This window comes from Harpia harpyja, chromosome 23, assembly GCF_026419915.1.
Source record: "Harpia harpyja isolate bHarHar1 chromosome 23, bHarHar1 primary haplotype, whole genome shotgun sequence".
In the NCBI taxonomy this organism is placed as follows: Eukaryota; Metazoa; Chordata; class Aves; order Accipitriformes; family Accipitridae; genus Harpia; species Harpia harpyja.
The window spans coordinates 1,432,466-1,453,493 of record NC_068962.1 but is presented as its reverse complement, the minus strand read 5'-3'; the positions used below and the strand labels follow the sequence as shown (position 1 = coordinate 1,453,493).

General features: G+C 55.4%; 3 protein-coding genes and 3 long non-coding RNA genes across 7 annotated transcripts; 2 read left to right on the top strand and 4 right to left on the bottom strand.

Annotated features, from left to right (window-relative positions):
• Positions 1-52: 52 nt before the first annotated feature.
• LOC128135637 (uncharacterized) lies at positions 53-2,206 on the bottom strand. The gene is made up of 3 exons (XR_008233179.1): positions 2,123-2,206; positions 936-1,088; positions 53-129 (listed from the first exon to the last, which is right to left on the bottom strand). It is a non-coding gene; the product is annotated as an uncharacterized LOC128135637 (long non-coding RNA).
• Positions 2,207-7,275: 5,069 nt separating this feature from the next.
• Positions 7,276-9,988, bottom strand: LOC128135712 (ankyrin repeat domain-containing protein 7-like). The gene is made up of 6 exons (XM_052774786.1): positions 9,655-9,988; positions 8,771-8,885; positions 8,352-8,525; positions 8,157-8,263; positions 7,563-7,700; positions 7,276-7,402 (listed from the first exon to the last, which is right to left on the bottom strand). The coding sequence occupies exons 1-6, from the start codon at positions 9,864-9,866 to the stop codon at positions 7,276-7,278; spliced, it is 873 nt and encodes a 290-aa protein (XP_052630746.1). The 5' UTR covers positions 9,867-9,988.
• Positions 9,989-10,184: 196 nt separating this feature from the next.
• Positions 10,185-11,706, top strand: LOC128135673 (cell cycle regulator of non-homologous end joining-like). Its single transcript, XM_052774741.1, has 3 exons — positions 10,185-10,318; positions 10,394-10,457; positions 10,698-11,706. Exons 1-3 carry the CDS (start codon positions 10,185-10,187, stop codon positions 10,923-10,925), a joined length of 426 nt encoding a protein of 141 aa, XP_052630701.1. The 3' UTR covers positions 10,926-11,706.
• Positions 11,707-12,419: 713 nt separating this feature from the next.
• Positions 12,420-13,579, bottom strand: LOC128135711 (transmembrane protein 140-like; the record flags this gene model as incomplete). The annotated part of the gene is made up of 1 exon (XM_052774785.1): positions 12,420-13,579. A coding segment is annotated over one exon (810 nt), but the record flags the coding sequence as incomplete, so codon positions are not given.
• Positions 13,580-14,257: 678 nt separating this feature from the next.
• On the top strand, positions 14,258-15,692 carry LOC128135543 (uncharacterized). The gene is made up of 2 exons (XR_008233112.1): positions 14,258-14,437; positions 15,374-15,692. It is a non-coding gene; the product is annotated as an uncharacterized LOC128135543 (long non-coding RNA).
• Positions 15,693-19,433: 3,741 nt separating this feature from the next.
• Positions 19,434-21,006, bottom strand: LOC128135594 (uncharacterized). 2 transcript variants are annotated; one of them, XR_008233151.1, is made up of 4 exons: positions 20,975-21,006; positions 20,681-20,774; positions 19,941-20,015; positions 19,434-19,541 (listed from the first exon to the last, which is right to left on the bottom strand). It is a non-coding gene; the product is annotated as an uncharacterized LOC128135594 (long non-coding RNA). The 2 variants fall into 2 exon arrangements; XR_008233150.1 differs by having other exon boundaries at positions 19,941-20,774.
• Positions 21,007-21,028: the final 22 nt, after the last annotated feature.

Genomic DNA, 21,028 nt, shown 5'->3' with positions numbered 1-21,028 from the left:
TCCAGAAGAAGTGGTCAGAAGGTCCTGCAGGTTCCTGGAAGTTAGTTCCCTCTCGTTCCTCCTGATGGCATCCTTCAGGTACTCGGCATAACACTCAGTCCGGGTATGCCGTTCTTTTAATTCCTGCAGCTGTCAAACCACAAGAAGAATCGCCGGTAGTCAACTTAGGTTTGATAAAAAGGAGTGGACTGCTCTGACTCTCATGTCGACTCTCAAAACCCACGTTACTTCATCTTTTACACTGGCCCCTCTCCTACGTCTAAAATGATTTCCTAAAGCGTTTCCTAAACGCTGCCACAACGCTCCTCCTCCTCTCTCAAGGACTCCAAACACTCTTTGTAGCCGCTTGTTGGCTACTCCAACACGGTTAGCAGCTCCTCCTGCTCCTAAAGTGACTTTGCAGCTCCATAACAATGATGACGTGATGAGGAACTGCAAAAAAGCGTGAGCACAACACTCCAGCATGCCTACTCTTTCTCTGTCAGCACACACTCCGCTTTGCCGAGCCAAAGAGAAGCAGCAAATACACGTGATCCGTGAACCTTGAGAAGCAGCTGTTTGAAAGGAATACCCCCCCCCTTCTCCAATCAAGGACAAAGTGACTTCACGGTTAGTGGCCTTACTAATTGTAGGCGCCAGGCTTATAAAACAAGGCGAGTCAATTACATGTCACTCGGTCTGCTCCTGTTGCAAAGGTGTCTAGCGTACTAAGACCACCTCAGTGCAGCCCTCCGCTCTTACTTCAAGTGGTGCAAACAGGCAGGCACCCAAGGCAGCAGTGCTGTTCCCTCCCATCCCGCTCATCACAGCGAACCGCACACTGAACCACCCTGGGTTACACAAAACCCCCAAGAAAGGATCAGGTCCCCGCTCTGGTTTGCTACAAAAAAGGCCTGGGCCCCTGCCAAGAGACAAGAGACAGGCTTTCTCCATACCTTAGCTTTGGAACGGTACAGTTTCTTCTGCAACTGCAGTTTCTGTTCCTGCAGGTACACGCTGTAGCACTTCACAGCTTCAGGTGAAGCTTCTGTGAGGGAGCTCCTTTTGAGAGGGTTGGCGAGCTCCTGCCACGGCTGCTTGACCCATGTCTAAAGAAATGGTGTTCCATGAGCATGGAGAAATCAGTGAGAAGATGACAACACGAGAGATGCTTTTACTCATGGGATGATATCATTAGCTCGGCCTTCAGGGTGGCCAGCAGGTCGAGGGAGGTGATTCTGCCCGTCTACTCTGCTCTCATGAGACCCCACCTGTAGTAATGCATCCAGCTCTGGGGTCCCCAGCACAAGGAGGACATGGACCTGCTCAAGCAGGTCCAGAGGAGGGCCACAACAATGATCAGAGGGCTGGAACACCTCTCCCGTGAAGAAAGGCTGAGAGAGTTGGGGTTGTTCAGCCTGGGGAAAAGCGAGCTCTGGGGAGACCTTACTGCGGCCTTTCAAAATAGAAAGAGAGAGAGAGACTTTTTACTAAGGCCTGAAGTGACAGGACAAGGGGCAACTGTTTTAAACTGAAAGAGGGTAGATTTAGAGTGGGCATAAGGAAGACATTTTTTGCAATGAGGGTGGTGGGACACTGGACCAGGTTGCCCAGAGAAATTGTGGCTGCCCCATCTCTGGAAGTGTTCAGGCTGGATGGGGCTTTGAGCAAGCTGATCTAGTGGAAGGTGTCCCTGCCCATGGCAGGGGGGGTTGCACTAGATGATCTTTAAAGGACTCTTCCAACTCAAACCATTCTATGCTTCTGTGACTCAGTGAATTCAAACATAAGAGATTTTGGCCGCCACCAGCAGGCAACTGTCTCAGCTGAGCATATCTACAGGATCGCCAGCTCTTCGTGAGGCTTTCTCTTTCCTAATACACAGAAAAGGCTAAATATTCTTCTCCTTGGAATAGAGGATGAGAGTCTGCGCACGTGCTTTCGTCCAACCCACTGTTTTCCCTCTTTATGCAGCCCTTCGGCTTCACAAAGGGAACAAAATGAGGTGCGAAATACACCTCAGGTCCGGATTCAGTCACCTCCTCTCAGCAGCGTTCCAAAATGAACACAGTAGCAAGAACAGATCTCTGTACACTGACTGGTTCTATTTATGGATATCTGCATCAGCCTCTACTAGAGTCACCTGTCTGTCGCCTTGAAGGTCGGTTTGACATGAAGCATCCTTCTTTAGCTGAAGCTCTTCTCTCTCCGGTGCAGAAACCTGAGCAAGTGAGAACACAGACAGACAGATCGTGGGGAAAGGAATCCCCAGCAAGACTGCAGCATCGCACTGCATTGCAGCACCGGGGATACGGGAGCGTGACTTCGGCATTACCTCTGGAAAACAAAGTAACTTGCTCTCAGAAGAGTCAAAACCTCCCTCTTACCTGTGCTCCTGCTGCTGGGAAGACACCTACAAAGGAGGCAAGAAGCGAGACGCTGCTGTGAGTGCTTATTTCACTCTGCTTCTCCCCATCTGCTTCACCGCAGAAAAGCTTACAAAGGTAACCATTTAGTGCGTCAGGAAATTACCGTTGCCGCTCTCCTCTGCAACACGCTGCACCCATGCTTCACGTCTGCATACAGGTGGAAGCTGCACGACGGCCGACGCTTTCGCTGGAGCTTCGCAATCCGACTGCGTAATTGAAAAGACGTGCGTGAGAACTGGCACAGACTCCTCCTCAACCCGTTTCCATGCACAAAGCTCCCGCTTCAGCCAACACCCGTAACGTGGTATCAGATGATGGAAAGAACGGAAAGGGCAAACACCACCGGCGTGTTAGGCATCTCTGTTGAGCAGGGCTTTCAAAAGGGGCCGATGTACACCTGCCCAAGGCAGAGAGGACCTAGGCAGAAGCAGCTAAGCGTCTAGAGTGTAGGCCCTATGGGCAACCATTTGACACTGACTCTATGATTCTGTGAATCTACCTGTCACCATCCCTGGGGGTATTTAGCAGAGGTGTAGATGTGGCGCTGGGGTACACGGTTTAGGGCTGGGCTTGGCAGTGTTGGGTTTACGGTTGGACTTTTAAGGGTCTTTTCCAACCTAAACGACTCTATGAATCTACCTCAGAATCAAAAGGGGAGTCATCATCTAGCTGCTGTGCTCCTGCTGCTGGGAAGACACCTACAAAGGAGGCAAGAAGCGAGATGCTGCTGTGAGTGCTTATTTCACTCTGCTTTTCCCCATGTGCTTCACTGCAGAGAAGCTTACAAAGGTAACCATTTAGTGCGTCAGGAAATTACCGTTGCCGCTCTCCTCTGCAACGGGCTGCACCCATGCTCCAAGTTTGTGTGCAGGTGGAATCCACACGCCGGCCGTCACATTCATTGGAGCTTCACAATCCGACTGCGTAATTGAAAAGACGTGCGTGAGAACTGGCACAGACTCCTCCTCAACCCGTTTCCACGCACAAAGCTCCTGCTTCAGGCAACACGCATAACGTGGTATCAGATGATGGAAAGAACGGAAAGGGCAAACACCACCGGCGTGTTAGGCATCTCTGTTGAGCAGGGCTTTCAAAAGGGGCCGATGTACACCTGCCCAAGGCAGAGAGGACCTAGGCAGAAGCAGCTAAGCGTCTAGAGTGTAGGCCCTATGGGCCACCATTTGACACTGACTCTATGATTCTATGAATCTACCTGTCACCATCCCTGGGGGTATTTAGCAGAGGTGTAGATGTGGCGTTCGGGGACACGGTTTAGGGGTGGGCTTGGCAGTGTTGGGTTTACGGTTGGACTTTTAAGGGTCTTTTCCCACCTAAACGACTCTATGATTCTATGAATCTACCTCAGAATCAAAAGGGGAGTCATCATCTAGCTGCTGTGCTCCTGCTGCTGGGAAGACACCTACAAAGGAGGCAAGAAGCGAGACGCTGCTGTGAGTGCTTATTTCACTCTGCTTTTCCCCATGTGCTTCACTGCAGAGAAGCTTACAAAGGTAACCATTTAGTGCGTCAGGAAATTACCGTTGCCGCTCTCCTCTGCAACGGGCTGCGCGCACGCTCCCTTTCCATCTGCAGCAGGAGGCAGCTCGTCGGCCGACGCTTTTGTTGGAGCTTCACAATCCGACTGCGTAATTGAAAAGACGTGCGTGAGAACTGGCACAGACTCCTCCTCAACCCGTTTCCACGCACAAAGCTCCCACTTCAGCCAACACCCGTAACGTGGTATCAGATGATGGAAAGAACGGAAAGGGCAAACACCACCGGCGTGTTAGGCATCTCTGTTGAGCAGGGCTTTCAAAAGGGGCCGACGTACCCCTGCCCAAGGCAGAGAGGACCTAGGCAGAAGCAGCTAAGCGTCTAGAGTGTAGGCCCTATGGGCAACCATTTGACACTGACTCTATGATTCTATGAATCTACCTGTCACCATCCCTGGGGGTATTTAGCAGAGGTGTAGATGTGGCGCTGGGGTACATGGTTTAGGGGTGGGCTTGGCAGTGTTGGGTTTACGGTTGGACTTTTAAGGGTCTTTTCCAACCTAAACGACTCTATGAATCTACCTCAGAATCAAAAGGGGAGTCATCATCTAGCTGCTGTGCTCCTGCTGCTGGGAAGACACCTACAAAGGAGGCAAGAAGCGAGATGCTGCTGTGAGTGCTTATTTCACTCTGCTTTTCCCCATGTGCTTCACTGCAGAGAAGCTTACAAAGGTAACCATTTAGTGCGTCAGGAAATTACCGTTGCCGCTCTCCTCTGCAACGGGCTGCACCCATGCTCCAAGTTTGTGTGCAGGTGGAATCCACACGCCGGCCGTCACATTCATTGGAGCTTCACAATCCGACTGTGTAATTGAAAAGACGTGCGTGAGAACTGGCACAGACTCCTCCTCAACCCGTTTCCACGCACAAAGCTCCTGCTTCAGCCAACACCCGTAACGTGGTATCAGATGATGGAAAGAACGGAAAGGGCAAACACCACCGGCGTGTTAGGCATCTCTGTTGAGCAGGGCTTTCAAAGGGGCCGATGTACACCTGCCCAAGGCAGAGAGGACCTAGGCAGAAGCAGCTAAGCGTCTAGAGTGTAGGCCCTATGGGCAACCATTTGACACTGACTCTATGATTCTGTGAATCTACCTGTCACCAACCCTGGGGGTATTTAGCAGAGGTGTAGATGTGGCGCTGGGGTACACGGTTTAGGGGTGGGCTTGGCAGTGTTGGGTTTACGGTTGGACTTTTAAGGGTCTTTTCCCACCTAAACGAATCTATGAATCTACCTCAGAATCAAAAGGGGAGTCATCATCTTGCTGCTGTGCTCCTGCTGCTGGGAAGACACCTACAAAGGAGGCAAGAAGCGAGACGCTGCTGTGAGTGCTTATTTCACTCTGCTTTTCCCCATGTGCTTCACTGCAGAGAAGCTTACAAAGGTAACCATTTAGTGCGTCAGGAAATTACCGTTGCCGCTCTCCTCTGCAACGGGCTGCGCGCACGCTCCCTTTCCATCTGCAGCAGGAGGCAGCTCGTCGGCCGACGCTTTTGTTGGAGCTTCACAATCCGACTGCGTAATTGAAAAGACGTGCGTGAGAACTGGCTCAGACTCCTCCTCAACCCGTTTCCACGCACAAAGCTCCCGCTTCAGCCAACACCCGTAACGTGGTATCAGATGATGGAAAGAACGGAAAGGCAAACACCACCGGCGTGTTAGGCATCTCTGTTGAGCAGGGCTTTCAAAAGGGGCCGATGTACACCTGCCCAAGGCAGAGAGGACCTAGGCAGAAGCAGCTAAGCGCCTAGAGTGTAGGCCCTATGGGCAACCATTTGACACTGACTCTATGATTCTATGAATGTACCTCAGAATCAAAAGAGGAGTCGTAATCTTCCTCTTCTTGTCCTCCTGCTGCTGGCAAGACACCTACAAAGGAGGTAAGATGTGAGACTCTGCTGTGAGTGCTTATTTCACTCTGCCTTTCCCCATCCCTCAAGCCCTGCATCCAATCAAGAGGTTATCATTCTTCTACAGGCCAGTGATTTGTCTTCATCACCTCCTCCACGGTGAAGGATCCTACCTGCTCCGGTCAGTGTAGGGGTGCCCAAGGGAGAGTCAGCAGTCTTCCCAGAGCAAGAGCTGTCAAGCACTGCTGGGCCTTCTGTGCCTCCTGCAGAACATTCTCCCCTCATTTCACAGCCGGTGTTTTGCTCCAGTTGCTTCTGAATACTATATACAGAAAGGAAGGAAATGCATTTGTTAAAAATACCCCCCCGCTTGCATACACTCTCTACTGGAAGAGCAACAGCCATTCATGAGCCATCCGAGCCATATTCATAGCCAGCTGGTAAAGGGTAACACCCACACCCAGCGACACCTTGCTGCACGACTACTGGAGGCTGAAATACTCACTACAGGCATGTTCGTGCTGCAGGTGCTTATTCTTGTCTATGGAGTATCTCAGCCCCACTGGTTACAGTCTCATCCGACAAACCCCCTCTCCATTTTGAGGGCCATTGAGATTAAGACAACCCTTGGCAGACTGACATCTCACTACAAGGCTTCTACCTCAGTGGGATGCTACACTAATGCTGCAGCTACTCTTCCCGTGAAGCTGGGGTAACGTCTCCTCAAACCCAGTCCTGACTTTGAAGGGCTTAAGAAATTCCCATGGTCAGCCAGAGGACCGGAGAGTTTAGAGAGCTCCTAGTTGGGATATCAAGAGGCCAACAAAGATTGTGGTTGCATGGCAAGCACTGCAGGCGCTAATACATTGTAGAGGTGTTATCTTCTAACAACCTTGGCTGAGGGTCAGGTGGGGCTCTGGAGAGAGACCACTTTCAGGTTTGCTGCATAAGCAGAACTAAAACCAAAAAAAACCCCCCAAACAAGAAAAGAAAATACTAGAAACGTGCTCCAGACCAAGGCTGCTATGCAAAGTGGTGCATTAGCACAACAGGGATGCTGTGCCAGAAGCCGGGAGGGAAGGAACGAGCATCTTGTTTTGCTAGAGCAATCCTCAGACGTGCTTTACTCCTAAAGGGGTTTTTACTCCACAGTTTACCCAGGCACCCTTCTCTCCTGCTTCCCATCGATCCAGGCTGACAGAAGGGGCAGGGGGAGAAGAAATGAAGTCAAGACCCAGTGACAAGAGGTCACGGGCAGCTGTTTTTGGCTAGAGAAGGCATGCTCGTAGGAAGAATGCCGTTCATTCACCCATCACTAGGCTACCGTCACTAGGAAAGTGGGCTCTTTCCTTCAGCCTAGCTGTTAAGCACACATAGCCACCTTAGTGAAGGAACGGCCAGTGGTGCAAAGCTACCCACGAGAGAAGGAAAACCGCTGAAGAGTTTACCTCAGGGGATATCAGTTAGATCCCCTCTGAAACAAAAGGCAAGTAGTTGCTAGTCAGTTGAGTGGAGTGGAGCTTGGCAGCACACAGGTGAATTCTCAGAGGGAACTGTGGGGGGAAGTTTTCCTCAACTTCCAAATCCAGTCTTGACACGGAAAGAGATGCATCAGAAGACATCACGGAGCCCAGCTTCAACAAAGGTCTCAATGCCTCACTAAACCCCAGCGATGTTACCAAAAAGGGCCGTACATCAGCACGCACATTCTGAGAACGCGGCCGCTCTAACGAGGATGTAAAACACTTACACAGCATGCTGAGACAGTCTGGCATAATGTAGAACTGTGCAGCCACACAGGTCTTCCTGAGAAAGATCAGCACCATACTGCAGGAGAATTTGTATTATATTCATATCCCCAGCAAGAGCAGCAACCATAAGGGTGGTCCTAAAGCATCCAAGAGAAGAAAGGAAATACATCAGCTTCTGCGGACATTGCATTGCCATTACTTCAGTCCCTCTTTGCTCCCCAAAGAATTCATTTCCCTTCTCCTACAGGCAGAGTGAAAGCACAGCCAAATACGTGGAAGCGTTGGAGAATTCAGGTTGGCAGGACCTCAGGAGGTCTCCAGGCCAACCACCTGCCCAGAGCAGGCTCGGGGCATGTGTGTGTGTGCGCGCGCGTGCGGCACCACAGCCAACACTTTCTTGCAGTCCTCAGGGCAGAAACTGTCCCCTGAGGTAAGAAAGCAGCCGAGTGTGGGTCTGCTTTCACAAGTCACACAGAAGGAGCTCCTTCTGGGCAGCTGCTGGTTCTTTTTCAAAGCTCATTCCTATGCCTCCCCCCGGTCCAACTTGAAGAATGCTAAAGGCGTCCCACGCGCACTTTTGACAAACCCTTCACCTTTTATGCTTATCTCGAGCATGCACGTCAGCTCCTTTTTGAAGAAGGAACTCCACCAACTCTTCAGAGCACTTGGTGATCGCAACAGTAAGCGGAGTGTATCCCAACTGAAAGGGGAAATCATCTCCCTTAGAATAACACAGAAAAGTCAAGCAAGTTTTGGGAAGAGGAACCTTACCCAAAGTCCAAGCTAACCTTATTCTGAGCTTCAATATCGGCTTTGTGCTCCAGTAACAGCTCGACTAGGGGTTTGCTAGCAGTGATGGCAGCCAGGTGAAGCGCAGTGTTGCCGCTAGCATCTCTGAGGTTAGGGTTGGCACCATGCTCCAGCAGAATAGCCACACAGTCTTTGTGCTGGTGCTCTACTGCCTGGAAATAAGACACAAAGGAGGAATAACTTCCAACATCTACATTTCTCACTGTCAGAACTCCCGCACCTTCCCAACAGTGGGAAGTATAAGCGCCTTCAAAGATTAGGCAACATACGCCCCTTCCCCGCTGACTGCAACATACCTGTTTCTACGCAGGCCTACGTAAAGAATCACGCAAGGTCCGTATCGTTCAGCGCATAATCGATAATCCCAACGCGCAACAGCATAACATATTCCACATACCTTCATCAGTGGTGATTTCTTAAAGCGGTCACGAGGGTTTAGCTGGCATTTCTCTCTTGCTAGGAATCGGACGACATCTGCCCGGCCTTTCGCACAAGCCAGATGCAGAGGCGTCCTAGAAACGAAACATATTCAGTCAACACGGACAGCTGAAGACACCGTTTCAGGCTGCGGTGCCCGCCGCGCGGGGCCACACGCCTCAACTGGCAAAAACCAAGCTGAAAGCAAGCTTCCGCGGTCCGGAGCTGGTGGCAGCAGTGGCACACCCGAAGCCTGGGGCTGGCCAGGAAAAATCCCCAGCACATCCCTGGAGTCGGGAGGCATTTCCTCAGCCGTGTCAATGAACCTGCGCCCGCACGGACGGACTCCTGTGCCCAGGCACTGGTCCCTGCCTCCAGCAGGACTGCCCAGCCACCCAGCCCAGCGAAGGAGACCGCATCTTGGCAGTCCGGAGGCTGCGGAGAGTGTGGAGTCTGCGGAAGCCCTGGGTTCCCCCCCCACCCCCGAGCAGTCCCACGCCAGGCGTGTCCCAGAGACGGAGGGCACGGGGTTTCTAGCAGCGGCGGGACGGCCGTGCCCTGTCTTTCTGCGAGTCCATGCCCCCGCTCAAGCAAGCCGCTCCGTCGGGCAACAGGCAAGCAGCCGTCTCTGCTTGGACGAAGGGCTGCTGAGCTCCGCAGAAGACTCACTGCAGGGGCCGGGCCGGCGGGGGAGGGCAGGGGGGACGGGCAGGGGGTCGCCGCCTCCCGCCCCAGCCGGGGCAGGCCCCCGGTAAGGCCGGCGCCGCGGAGCCGGCCCGGCTCCTCAGGGCGCTTGCCACCGGGCTGGGCTCCGCCGGGGTGGCCGGCCGGAGGCTTTTGCTCCGGGCGCCGCCCGCCCCTTACTGCTTCTCCGCGTCCCGCCTGTTGATGCGGAATCTCTTCCTCCACCAGTGCCGCTGCAGCCGCGCCAGGTCACCTCCGGCGGCCGCGCCGTGCAGCCCGCCCCGGGGCTTCTCCCGGACCTCGGAGGGCTCGGCGGCGCAGGGTCCGGCATCGCCGTCGGAGGGCGGCGGCCGCCGCACCCTCCCCAGGCAGCACGAGAAGAGCCGCTGCATGCCGCCGCGGGGATGGCGCCCGGCGGGCTCTGCCGAGCCCCGGGCGGTCTCCCCGAGGCCCAACCGAGCGAAGCAGGGGCGAGAAGAGCCGAGCCCCGAGCGCCGGCCGCCGCTCGGCAGCTCCGGTCGCTCCCGCTCCGCACAGGACGCCGTCTGCGCCGGCAGGGGGCAGCCTAGCAACGGGGCGTCACACAGGGGGCGCGGCGGCCGGGGAGGAGGGGGCGGTTCCAAGGGGGGATTCCACGGGGGGCGGGCCCAAGGGGGGCGGCTCCCGGGGCGGCCCCGCCCCGCCCCGCCCCGCCCCGCCCGGCGCGGGCAATGGCGGCGGGCGGCAGGCGGCGGGTGCTGCCGGCCTGGCTGGAGGCGGCGGGGGACGAGCGGGTGGTCGCGGCGGGGACCCCCCCCGCCAAGGGCGGGCAGCGGCGGCGGCGGCAGGCGGCGGCAGGCGGCGGGTCCCAGGTAGCGCCGCTGGGGCGGGCGAGGCCGGGCCCGGTTCGCCCTGAGCGTCTTCCCCGTGCGGTTGGCAGGGCGGCGGTGTACTGCATGACCGAGGCGGAGCTGGTGGATGTGGCCCTGGCGGTCCTGGCGGAGGTGAGCGCGGACCCCCCGGGGCGGGGGCGGGGGCGGGGGCGGGGGACACACACACGCACACGGTCCTGGCAGCGGGGAGGGCTCGGGGGAGCGGGCAGGGAGCGCTGCCGGCGGCGGCGGCGGCTCCCTGGGGCCTGGCCGGGGGTGTCCCGCGGTGGGGGGGGCGGGCGGGCTGCTCCTTCTGCCCCTCGGGGTGCAATTCGCGCCCAGCCGGCTCTGGTTGTTTTTCCCTTTGGCTAGAACCTGCAGCGCGAGGAAGGTGAGGAGAAGGCCCGGTCCGGGAGCCGGGAGGAGCAGGAGCTCCAGCCGACGCCAAAGGAGGCTCCGGGAAGCACGGCCAGCAGCGGGGGAGGCAGCGGCCGCAGCCCGGCTCTCCCGTCCCCTGCCGGTGGCGCCGCGGGGAGGCCAGGCTGGGAGGACTCTGAGGACGATGCTCTGAAATACGTCAGGGAGATCTTTTTCAGCTGACGTTGCCTGCTCCGCCGCTGCCCAGGAGCCAAGGGGACACCCAGGACGGTGGGAGGAGGACCTGGAGCGGGCTGTGGAGCTGCTGTGTTGGTAGCCTGCGGAGCTGGTAGGAGGCCCGCGAAAGCCATGGGGGAGAGGAAGGGGGCACTGGCTTCTCCCGGTGTGTGCTGGCTTCAGCGGGCTTTGGCTCCGGGTTAGGTTGTGTTCAGTTTTGCTCGGCATCTCGGAGCACGGAGAGATGAAAGAGGAGGTGTGGGTTCCCGTGAGCGTCCCTTTGGTGGGTCGGTGTCGGGGCTCGAGGGGAGCAGGGAGTTGCTGGCCCTGGCAGGCTTTTGCTGGCTCTGCGGAGCCGAATAGTCGCGGTCCAGCCTTGGGGCTCCCTTGTCCTTGCGGTCCCTCCGTGACAGCTGCCGTGGGGCCTGGCAGGCTGTCCCCGTTGGGCCTGACGCTGGATTTGCCCGCAGGCTCGGGCAGGCCTCCCGTAGCTGGGGAGGACACGGGTGGGAGCAGACTGGCAGGGGCAGGGACCGTTCTGAGGGGGCTGACCCCATGGCAGGGTGCGCGGGGGTCTAGGGAGGGATAAGGATGGCTCAGTGGCAAGAGCCAGTCTGAAGCGGGGATGAACAAACCACACGAAGCCAGGGCAGGTGCGAGAGCCTTTCATGAAACGCAGAATCAGTCACAGCAGCGTCACCAGCCACACCCCCACCACGAGGGCAGCAGGGGAGAAAACGGCCCCTGGTGTCCCGAAGGGGATGGGGGGAAAGCAGGCGCTGCTTTGTGCGAGGTTAAGGGGATGGGGGGGGGAAGCAGGCGCTGCTTTGTGCGAGGTTACAGACGTGGCACGGAGCGGTGCTGTGCACCGCCGCTAAGGCGGAGAGACCCCATCCAGTGCGCTGGCTGCGATGGCCCAGCTGGGGCACTGCACCCCAGCCTTCGGCAGCCCTTGCGCTGCTCCCCGAGCACACGCTTGCACGGGGCGTGCGTTGGTGTGGGCTAGCTTTGCGGTGACCTGCCCTCGCGCAGAACCCGTTCTCCTGGAGTCTCAAAGGCTGCTGGACTGCTGGGCTCAGCCCCGTAATGTCAGTGGGGACAAACCTGGGGCTCTGCACCAAAATCCTCTGCTTCCTCGTGGAAACCCTCCTCCTCCTCAGAGCTGTGTTCAGTGCTCAGCAAGTTGTTGGGCTGCCCCTGCAGGGGCTCTGCTGCTGCTTGGGGTTGGATGTGGGCCACTTCACCCGAATGAACTAAAGCAGAGTCACTCCAGGTGTTATTCCAGCAGGTGAAGTACAGGTGCTCCTGCTGAAGAGTATTTCCAGTGCCCCTCTGGGGCTGCCACTGCTGTGGTGGCAGTGTGAAGCCACAGCTCCTCAAGTTGCTTCGAAGGCGTCCCTGGTTAGTTCGGGAGGTGGAGAAGGAGCAGAGTCTCTTTGGGCAACGCCAAGAAAGGAAGCCTGCTTGCTTCTCTGCCTGCTTATACTTAGGCTAGATATGGCCAGAGGGTTGTGTCCGCTGTGTGCTGGTTCTGATCCGTCCCCTTCGCTCTCCTCTGGGTCAGGGCCAGAAATGCTGTCGCTTATGATGCTGTGCCCCAGGCCGAGGGGCGTGTTGCACGCTGCTGTTCCCAGAAAGCTTCCACGCCGTGCTGCGGGTGTTGGTGTCTGCTGCCTGCTTGCTGCAGGAGCACTGCACGCAGCCGTTTGCCAGAGGCTGGAGATGGGCCTTTGGACTAAGGATCAAATTCCTACCAGTGACTAAAGCTGTAGCGGGATTACTGTTTTAAAGCATGTTATCAATAGCGCTTGCATCTTCTTCGCCCTCAAATCCCGACGGGCAGGGCCCCGTCAATAAAAGGGCTTTGACCCGGGTGTGTGTTGCTTGGCCCAGCTGAGGTACATAGTGGCAGTGAGAATCTGGAGCAGTAGCAGAGCCTGAGTCCCAAGCAATGCCAGGAAGCCCCCAGTGAAATCAGAGAGGTGAATCCACTGCGAGGTTTGGAAAAGAAACGTACCCAGGCCTCCAGAGAGGATTATCATCTTGATGATGAGTATGATGAGGATCGCCTTCCAGCCCTCCCTCTCCTCTCTGCACTGCACGTGTGCAACAAAAACGGGGTAGAAGATGCTGAAGACCAGGCAGGCGTACACACAAACCCTGGCTAGCACCATTCCTGGTAGGCTGATGCCCATCACCTGCAGATGCTTGTACTCCAGGCACTGCAGCTCCCCAGCTGTCGCGTTCCACAGGCAGAAGTTGTAAAAGCCAATGCGTTTGTCAGGGCGGTCGACCGGGTTCCCGGCTTCCCACAGCAGCGCGTAGAGCATCAAGGCCAAGTTTCCAGCAGCCTCAAGGAAGGTCAGTGCACACAGCAGGTGCCCGGTGCACCGCTGCTGCAGCAGCAGACCCATCCTGGCGCCTGCGTGCTCTCTTGATACCGTGGTACAGCCTGCTGTGGGGACGCCTGCTGCCAAACACGAAGGGGGGGAACCCACTGGTGGTTGCGTCTCATGGCACCCTTCCCAAGGTGTGCTCTGAGCCTGTGGCCCTGAGGTCTCGGGACTCCCCTTGCAAGTAGAGCAGGAGCGTCTCTGACTGTGCTGTGCCTGTGTTACTGGGTGGGGGGGTGTGCATTTTTGGTCACAGCAAAGGTGGCTTTAATGATGTCCTGTGTGTGGACCATCACTGGGAGGACAGTATGGCTCCCTTAGCCCCACACGGGCCCTTTGCACCACGGCCTCATGTTGGACTGTCCGGGTTTCGGCTGGGATAGAGTTAACTGTCTTCCTAGTAGCTGGTACCGTGCTCCGTGCTCCGTTTTGAGTTCAGTATGCGAAGAATGTTGATAACACTGATGTTTTCAGTTGTTGCTCAGTAGTGTTCAGTCTAAAGTCAAGGATTTTTCAGCTTCTCCTGCCCAGCCAGCGAGAAAGCTGGAGGGGCACAAGAAGTCGGCACAGGACACAGCCAGGGCAGCTGACCCAAACTGGCCAAGGGTGTATTCCGTACCACGGGACGTCCCATCTAGTATAGGAACTGGGAAGGGGGCGCGGGGAACTGCCGCTCGGGGACTAGCTGGGTGTCGGTTGGCGGGTGGTGAGCAATTGCACTGCGCATCATTTGTACATTCCAATCCTTTCGTTGTTGCTGTTGTCATTTTATGAGTGTTATCATTATTAGTTTCTTCTTTTCTGTTCTATTAAACCGTTCTTATCTCAACCCACGGGTTTTGCTTCTTTTCCCGATTTTCTCCCCCATCCCACTGGGTGGGGGGGAGTGAGTGAGCGGCTGCGTGGTGTTTAGTTGCTGGCTGGGGTTAAACCACGACAAATATTCACAAAAGTGGCTTGAAGGTGCCTGAGTACGATCTTCCCAGCGAAGCTACGGGTCCTTTTGTTCTGTCCGGGTACAGTGGCTACAAGCAAGTCCAGTTCCCACGAGGGAGGCTTTTTGCTTTTGACTCTGAGGGCAACTATATGTTGACGTGTTCTTCTACTGGGGGAGTCCTTTTTAAGGTAAGTCTGAGAAGTGACGGGGAGTACTCTTACACATCCATACAAGCTCTTGTTGTTACAAGGCTGCAACAGCAGCTGCTGAAGTTCTCGAGCAGCACCTACCCATCCGTGCTCTGTGCAAGTTGCTGCTCAGTTTCATACAGCGTGCGTTTTAGCAGCGTGTGGTGCTTAGCAAGTGTTTGAACCCTCTGTAAGCGTTTGACTCTCTGTATGTAGCTAGAGTACGTGTGCTCCGTGTTCTTAAAGCTTAGCTGCAGCAGTTTTCCTTAGTACCCAAGTGCCTAGGACAAAGTTTTAAATTATTCTTTTTTAATATATTGATGCATGCCAGTTCAACGCAAAATGCGCGATTGTTGCCTGATGCTCGTCTTTAATCTGCCTTGTGTGCTTGCTCGTGCTATGTTAGTCCCAGCCTGATTCCCTCCTCTTGCTGTGTACTGAAATGGAATGAAGGGTAAGGCTGAATGGTTCCAAGCACCCCAATTTCTGTGCCGCAGTAACAAGCGGTTACTGATCGCTTGCCCCTTGCCTGCCTCCTCTTGAGTCAATACGCATCAGTATAAGCCATTGCAAGGCAGATTGGATGGAATTTTTACTTTGCATCTGGGGCATTCGGAGCACCCGCACTAACATGAGCTATAGGTTAGGCTTACGTGCTCTTCATCAGCGTGTGCTTTTAGCCTGCCCTGTTCAATTACTGCAGCTCAGCTGATAGCAGACACTGAGCTGCTTGAGACTGCGTGCTTCTGTTGTGAGACTGGAAATTTGCTTCCTCATGCGTGCTACGTACATCTCGACATGTCTCTGATTTTTCCGCTTAATTATGTATGCTGATGGGGATACGGAGTCTGTAGCAGGCTTTGGCTTCTCCTGTGGGTGCGCTGCCCCCACTGCAGAACCTTGCCTCCTTAAAACCTTATGCTTTCCTTCTTTCAGTTGAACGGTGAGGAAAAGGTTCTGGAGAGCTGCCTTTCCCTGGGAGGACACAGAGCTCCCGTTGTCACAGTGGATTGGAGCACGGCCATGGACTGCGGGACCTGCCTCACCGCCTCTATGGATGGGAAGATTAAATTAACAACCTTACTGGCTCGGAAGTCTTAACCTGGACGGTGCCGAAGGGAAAGAGCAAAAGACTTGACAAAACCAGCGTTAACTCCACAGGAACAAACTGCATGGGAGAGAAGGCAAACCACAGTCCCTCTTCTCATTGTAGCTTTTGCCTCTTGAGAAAAGTTAAATACGTTTGCCAAACCACTGTGCAGTAGAATGCTGGTATGGGACCGGATCAGTGGCAGCACTGAAAACTAAGTCTTCACTGATCCATAGTGGCAGCTGGACCCGCTCTGTTAGGGAGTCTTGAGTAGCATGTGGCTAGAAGGCTGCTGGGATCACGTCAGGGGTTCTGCAGAAGAAGGTGAGGTTGGGGGAGGCATGCATGAGGCAGCACAGTGCACGGTGGTAAGATGACTCAAACTGGAAAGGCCAGTGCAAAAGCAGAGTATTCTTTCAGTATAGCATTTGTTGTTGTGCTTTTATTTTTTTTGTTTGTGTGTGTGTTTGTTCGTTTGTTTTTTTCCCCCATAAAAAGAAAATACTCCCTTGCACTTGATTCCTGTGCTCTGTTCAGTTGTTGCTGCAAAACATGGGGAGGGTGGCTGGGGCAGGGATGTGCTAGGAAAGTCTCCTGCACGGCGAAAAGACCCTTGGGCTTTCACCAGGTGCTTCCAGCACTGACACCCACACACGGGGGGGAAGCGGTGCAAGACATCCAGGAACAAAAATAATTGCGTGCGTTTGGATGTATGGTATTGCCTTGGGATAGATGCCAGCTACCAACTAGAGGAGAGATCCCTAGTCAGACTTTTTGAAAGGCTTGTGTCGGAGTTCAGAAGCTCCGTAAATGCCTGGCAGCTACCTGATGGTGGATAGGAGGAGGGGGGGCCAGAACCAGTCTGGTCATGTACAGTGCTCTCTGTCACTGGAGCTGTCTGTCCCCCTGCACCCCCCCAACATCAGGGGAGGTGCTGTGCTCGGGTGTTGCATAGTCTTTGAGTGGACGGCTAAGCAGCCAGCTCTCATCTGCTTGCCCATTGCCGTCGAGCTCACCGCTGCTTACGTTCTTGGCCTTTCTTGGGAGTCTGCGGTACTGTTGTTCCTCGGCAGAGCTCTCACTCTCGATTATGTGGAGAACGGGTCCAATTTGCCGTCTGAAGATACCTTTGGTATTTTCCGAGAGCCGTTTTGGCTTTAGAGCCCGGACATGTGTTAGCATGTTGACGGCCGATTGGCCGGAGAGGAGGTGGAACGTTATTTCAGTTTGTCTTTGCCCAGCGTGCTTTGGCGTATTTATGAAGAGTGGTTTGTCAAGGCTGTAATGCCTAGCTAGCCGTCTCCTTGTGTTTGAAGAGGTGGGGACTGGGCCAGGTGGACCTCCCTAGCTGGCAGCTCCCACTGCTGCCCAGCCAGACTGGGAGTGTGATGGTTCTTTCCTAGTTCCAGCTCTCAAACTGGGGGCTGGAAGTCAACTAAGTCGACGTCGGCTAACTCGACGGCCGTTCTTCGCTGGTGGCATCACACCTCACGCCATGGCTGGGCGTCTGAGAAGGTCGTTGCCGTCTTTGTGCCCGGAGATGCTGGGTACAGTCTGCCGTCGTCTTTTGTACGCGGTCAGACTCTGGCAAAAAGCTCACTGAAGCAGGCGGGAGGTCTGGCCGAAGCAAACGGGGCCCGCAGCGCGACATCCCCAGAGCGCCGAAAGCACGAGCGTCGTCGCGGCGGGAAGGGGCCTCGTCTCGTCTCCCCCCCCCCGCCCTGCTCAAAGCAGGGTCAGCCAGGGCCACGTCCAGGCGGGAGCGTCTCCAAGCACAGAGACCCTACAACCTCTCTGTGGCACAAAAAAGCCACCGGTGGGCTGAGCTGGAGCCTCCGGCCTCACCCCGGGGGCCTCCGGCGCGGGAGGCCCCCCGAGGCGGAGGCGGAGGCCTGCAGGCCCTGCCCGAGCTCCGTCATGGCGTCCCCGTCTCCAGCTCGGTCTCTCCCGGCCACGGACCCCAGCCCGCCGGCCGCCTCCCCGTGGCCCTGCTTGGCCACCACCGGGCTGTCTCCGACCCCGCTGGCCGCCACCGGGCCTGAGCCCCGGCCCGGCCTGGCCCGGCTTCTCGGTTCGCCCTCGGCGCCGCCGCCTCCCCAGGCGCTCGTTCGTCCCTGCGGGCTCTCGGCTGCCTTCCCCGGGGACGGCCCCGCTCCCCTCGCTCGTGCGGGCCGAGGCTGGGTCTGCCCCGCTGGCTGCGGGGACCCCCTTCGGCTCCCCGTCCCTGAGGGAGCAGCGTGCCCGCGCTGCTCCCTGACAGCGGTCCCTGGCCGCCCTCGCAGGAGGAAAGGTTTTTCCTCGGGTCGAGGTGGGTTTCTCCCTGCTGCGGCTCGTGCCCGCTGCTTCCCGCCTTTCCCCTCGGCAGGCTGCAAATCCGCCAGGTCCCGGTGGGATCTGCAAAGCGTCCGTGGCTACCGGGAGCTCGCCCACCCCCTTCTGCCCAGACCGGCGGGAGGGTTGCTCTAGAAAGGAGTCTGGCGACCGATGATGAGCAGTCGCTCAGCGCTGGTCCCTGGTCTGAGCACCGCCACGGTTCAAGCCTCCGCAGAGGGAAAGGACACGGACGCGTGCTCCCCGTCGGAGATGTCTGCAGGACTGGGGGTCGTTCCGAGCGAGGGCAGGGAGAGGTGTGCTGACTGCCTGCGTGGGAAGGGAGCCTGAGCGAGCCTTCAGGAACAGGACTCTCCTCGTCCGGACGCGCTAGGTCCGAAGAGCTCCGGTTGTGCAGCAAAACTAAGACCCGTACGAGGTGGCAGAGTTTATTAAATACCAAACTGCGACAGAACACTTGTAATTAGGGGTGGGCGGGGAGGGGGTGGGGTGGGTGCACAGGGTGGAAGGCAAAGGTTTCCAGGCTTCACGCATCTCCCCTGGGAGCACTCTTTTCTGGCACTGGCACTTCCTCCGCTCTTTGTGCATCTTCTCATCGTTAACCGCGTTGGAGGTTCAGCTGTGACTGGAAATCCGTAAGGTGGGGGGCCATCGAGACTGCATTCGTCACCTGCAGACAGAGTATTGAAATGTATTAAAATCTCAGTGTGTGGTGACCAGCTCCGCTGTTCTTGCTCAGGGCCCCCGGCACTGCATGCTGGTCAGTGAGGCCATTGCTGGGACTCCTGGCTCGTGGTTTTTACCCATCACGACAACTACATCTGTGTTCATCAACATCATCATCATCTACTGCCACAACAGGAGCAGGAGCATCAAGAGCAGTCAATCACTTGCAAAATACAGCCAAGAGATAATTAGCAGCGCGGAAAAAAAGTATAGGAAAAGAATCACACGGGTTCTAGCAGAAAAGAATAATCGCCTCAAATCCACCAACCAAACCAGAGCTCAGCTTTCTTCTTAGTTTACCAATTTAGTTAGTCAATTCGGAACAACTTACTTCATCTCTCGCCAGAAACTGAGCTGGGACTTTCTCCTTCGCGCTGCAGACGCAGTCAGGGTTGTCGAAGACATCTGCAGAAGCATCTTCAACCTGCACAGCAAATTAGTAAGGAAAGCGTGAAGCAAAGCAGCAGTCGGCCTTTTGCACACACTCTTACCTAAGCAGCACAGCCCCGGATGGCTTGCTTCATCTGTAATGTGCTTGACAAGCCAGGAATTACTGAGAGCAGCCAGCTCCCCAGCACCACCCAACACTTGGAGGGCCCCAAATTTCTCTGAACAGAAGAGGACAAGACTTCCTTCCCACCCAGGAGAAGTGCAGGCAGCCTGCATTTGCAAGGCCTTTTGCAGCTTTTTAAAACCATAGGCTCATGCACAGAAGCACCTGGCAAGATCGAATGCGAGGCTTGAATTTGCTCGCAAACGGTTATGCACATGCTTTTACACTAGGGTTCAGTAAAGCTTGACTTCTCCTCAGTGTGTATTTCTTTAAAGCACTAAAAAGCCATGCCTGGTCTGTTCTTCCTCCAGCGCGGCGTTTCTTTTCCACGCTTCATCCGGAAGCGCTTCCGATCGGCATTGCGTCTTGCCCAGCTTCTTTACTTCCTTGCTTTCACTGCCACGCTTTCAAAATAGAAAAGATGCATCACACACAGAGCACAGGAACAGGATCCACACGCAGAATGTGCAGCCAGCCTTCTCCACAAAGGAGAAAACATGTATCTCCCAAGTCCAGTCTCCTCTCACAGCTCTCACCCACAGCTGTCTCTCCTGTCCACAGCACACAGCCTACCCATCAAAGGAATCGTGCTGATGAACGCAAGTGCCCGCATATTGTCTACCGAGCAGATGCAAAACACAGTAGCACCAGGGGAATGAGGAAACGTATAGACTTTTCCCCTGAGGGTGTCCTGCCCAAAAACCTGGGGGATTCCCCGCAGCCCACCTGACCTTTTCATAAATTACCTGCCCACGAGAAATTCAAAGACTAAAACCAGTCGTTCCCAGAAGCTGTTCATATACCTGCCGACGTCGGTGTTCCTTTGCAGTCCGTGTTGTCCGAAAGCCGGTTACCGAGTCCTCCAGGCCATTATGAGACTACAGCAGCATTAAAAGAAGAAAAAAGAAGTCACACTAGGACTTCCCTGGCTGAAGGTCATACCTCACGGCAGCGCCAACCAAGCATACAAAATATGGCCTATGGAGGTGTCATTCCCTTATTAGTTGCAGCCTTTCATCTTTGGAGGTCTTCTCGTTGCATTACAGACCTACACCTTCTGGCCAAGGAATCCATGGCCACTAACATGGGAAGGTGCCCAGAGTACAGGCCACGGAAGAATTCCTGTCCCAGTCTGATGATGCCAGTCAGGCCTCCAGGACTACGTGCTCACCACCACCAGAGCCCAAGGAGTGTCCGCAACCGAAGGCACCAAACCCCTCTACCGCAGGACTGTCTGAAGTGCTGCCTGAGGTCTCAAGCTCACGACTGGTCTAAAGCAGAAAATACTTAAGCCAGTGCATTGCTGTCAAGTCCTTAACAAAGATGGCATTAAGAAGGACTTGCTATAGTCTCACGGAACAACTCTCAAAGCCAGAAAGCTGGGGGAATGGGCCAGCAGGACTTTCAGAGCAGCCTGTAGTCAGTAGAACAGAGAAACTGATCTCTCCTAGGCTCTCCAGGAAAACCTCATCTTAAAATTTCCCACACAGATACAGAACTAGGCTCTGTAGCTCACGAAAAGGGAAGGCTGTGAGTAGCTTACTAAGGCACAGGCTTGCAGTTTTTTCCAAAGGGCTTCGATGGTCTTTGCTTGTTGCTGGACTGTGGTTTCCAGCCTGGCCTTTTCACCTTGGAGCCTGGAAAAGAAGGACAGGCCTTATCACAGGAGGCCACAAGAGCACAAATCCCCAAAGAAGAATGTGAAAGAACCTCATCTAAAACAAAAGCGTCTTTGAAAATCGTGTATTATTATCTTGCTGGGATGCAAGAAGACAGTCCTGTTGTTTTCGCACAATCGCAGAAAGCGAAGCCTTGCTCCACTCTGTTACTTCCTTACCGTCGTATGTGGTCTTCCAGCTCTGGGATAGCTGCAGTTCCAGAAGAAGTGGTC